Source organism: Sphaeroforma arctica (assembly GCF_001186125.1).
Source record: "Sphaeroforma arctica JP610 unplaced genomic scaffold supercont1.2979, whole genome shotgun sequence".
NCBI lineage: Eukaryota > Ichthyosporea > Ichthyophonida > Sphaeroforma > Sphaeroforma arctica.
This window is the reverse complement of record NW_014037579.1, coordinates 2492-3631: the sequence shown is the minus strand read 5'-3', so window position 1 is coordinate 3631 and position 1140 is coordinate 2492. Positions and strand designations below refer to the sequence as shown.

General features: G+C 55.1%; 1 protein-coding gene across 1 annotated transcript; it reads left to right on the top strand.

The window, feature by feature from the left end:
* Positions 1-276: 276 nt before the first annotated feature.
* SARC_13179 (hypothetical protein) lies at positions 277-1140 on the top strand (the record flags this gene model as incomplete). The annotated part of the gene is made up of 1 exon (XM_014292697.1): positions 277-1140. A coding segment is annotated over one exon (864 nt), but the record flags the coding sequence as incomplete, so codon positions are not given.

Sequence of the window (1140 nt, the reverse complement as noted above, 5' to 3'; positions counted from 1 at the left end):
GGTCTAGGCCGACACAATACGCAATCAAACTCTTCCCAAGTCCTCCAAGCTCCTATACCCTCAACGAATCTGGCACAAGAAAGGGTCACTTTTCTTTCCCCACGTCCGATTCGGCTGTGTTGTCACCTATAAAGTTCACAAAACTGACCCTCGATATTCTCGCAAGCACAAATACGCTCCACAATGTGGACTTGGGGTTGTCCCTGGGCGTACGTTAAATGGTACAGAGTATACGTTTCGCATACAGAGCTTCACTATCCAGCATCAACTCCACAGCCGAAACGTCAAATTCTTCCCCACCTCAACGCTCAATGGTCAGCAAACGGTCTCTACACCACCCAATCTGACACACCATCCACATATAAAATCCCGCCTAACTGGGCTACAGCCGCATTCCACACCACTGTCGAGATTCCCTATGTTCCCTCTACCCCACCCCCAGGCACACCGTACCCCGACCCCAGGCACACCGTACCCCCACCCCGCCCCAACGGCCCCCACACTTCCCCGACCTCTCAGATCACTCCCGAAATTCCTCCGTGCCCCAGCCCTGTCCCTCTATCCAACGACCATGAGGTCCCCCCCCGTCGCTTCTCCTATCCAGCTACCACCTCGAGACATTCCCACCTCTTCCTCTGCCCCTATACCACCTCCACTCAGCCCCTATACCACCTCCACTCAGCCCCTATACCACCTCCACTCAGCCCTATCCCCATCCCCACCATCTCTCCTGCACCCAGCCCTGTACCCATTCCCACCATTTCTCCTGCACCCTCCCATATACCTTTCCCACTCCAACTCTCCACAACGATGATTTCACCTATACCACCACCTCCTTCTCCCGTTCCCCTCAATGGCTACTGGAGTGACTTCGGCCACGGTCCGACTAGCGCTTCCCCTCCTATTTCGAAATCTCTTGGTTTCGGCCCTGATGCTGATTTCTCGGATTCTGAGACTACCCCATTAACCGCACAAGTCGCACACATCCTTACTCTGCCTTCTCAACCCTCCGCCCATCCACCTCCTATACAATTTCCTCCACTGTCGGCGATCTACCGACTGACATCGCTCGCCTCCGCTCGATCCAGACTCGCTTCCTCCCTGACGACTCTCCCACTCAACACCATCTCCACCAGATGA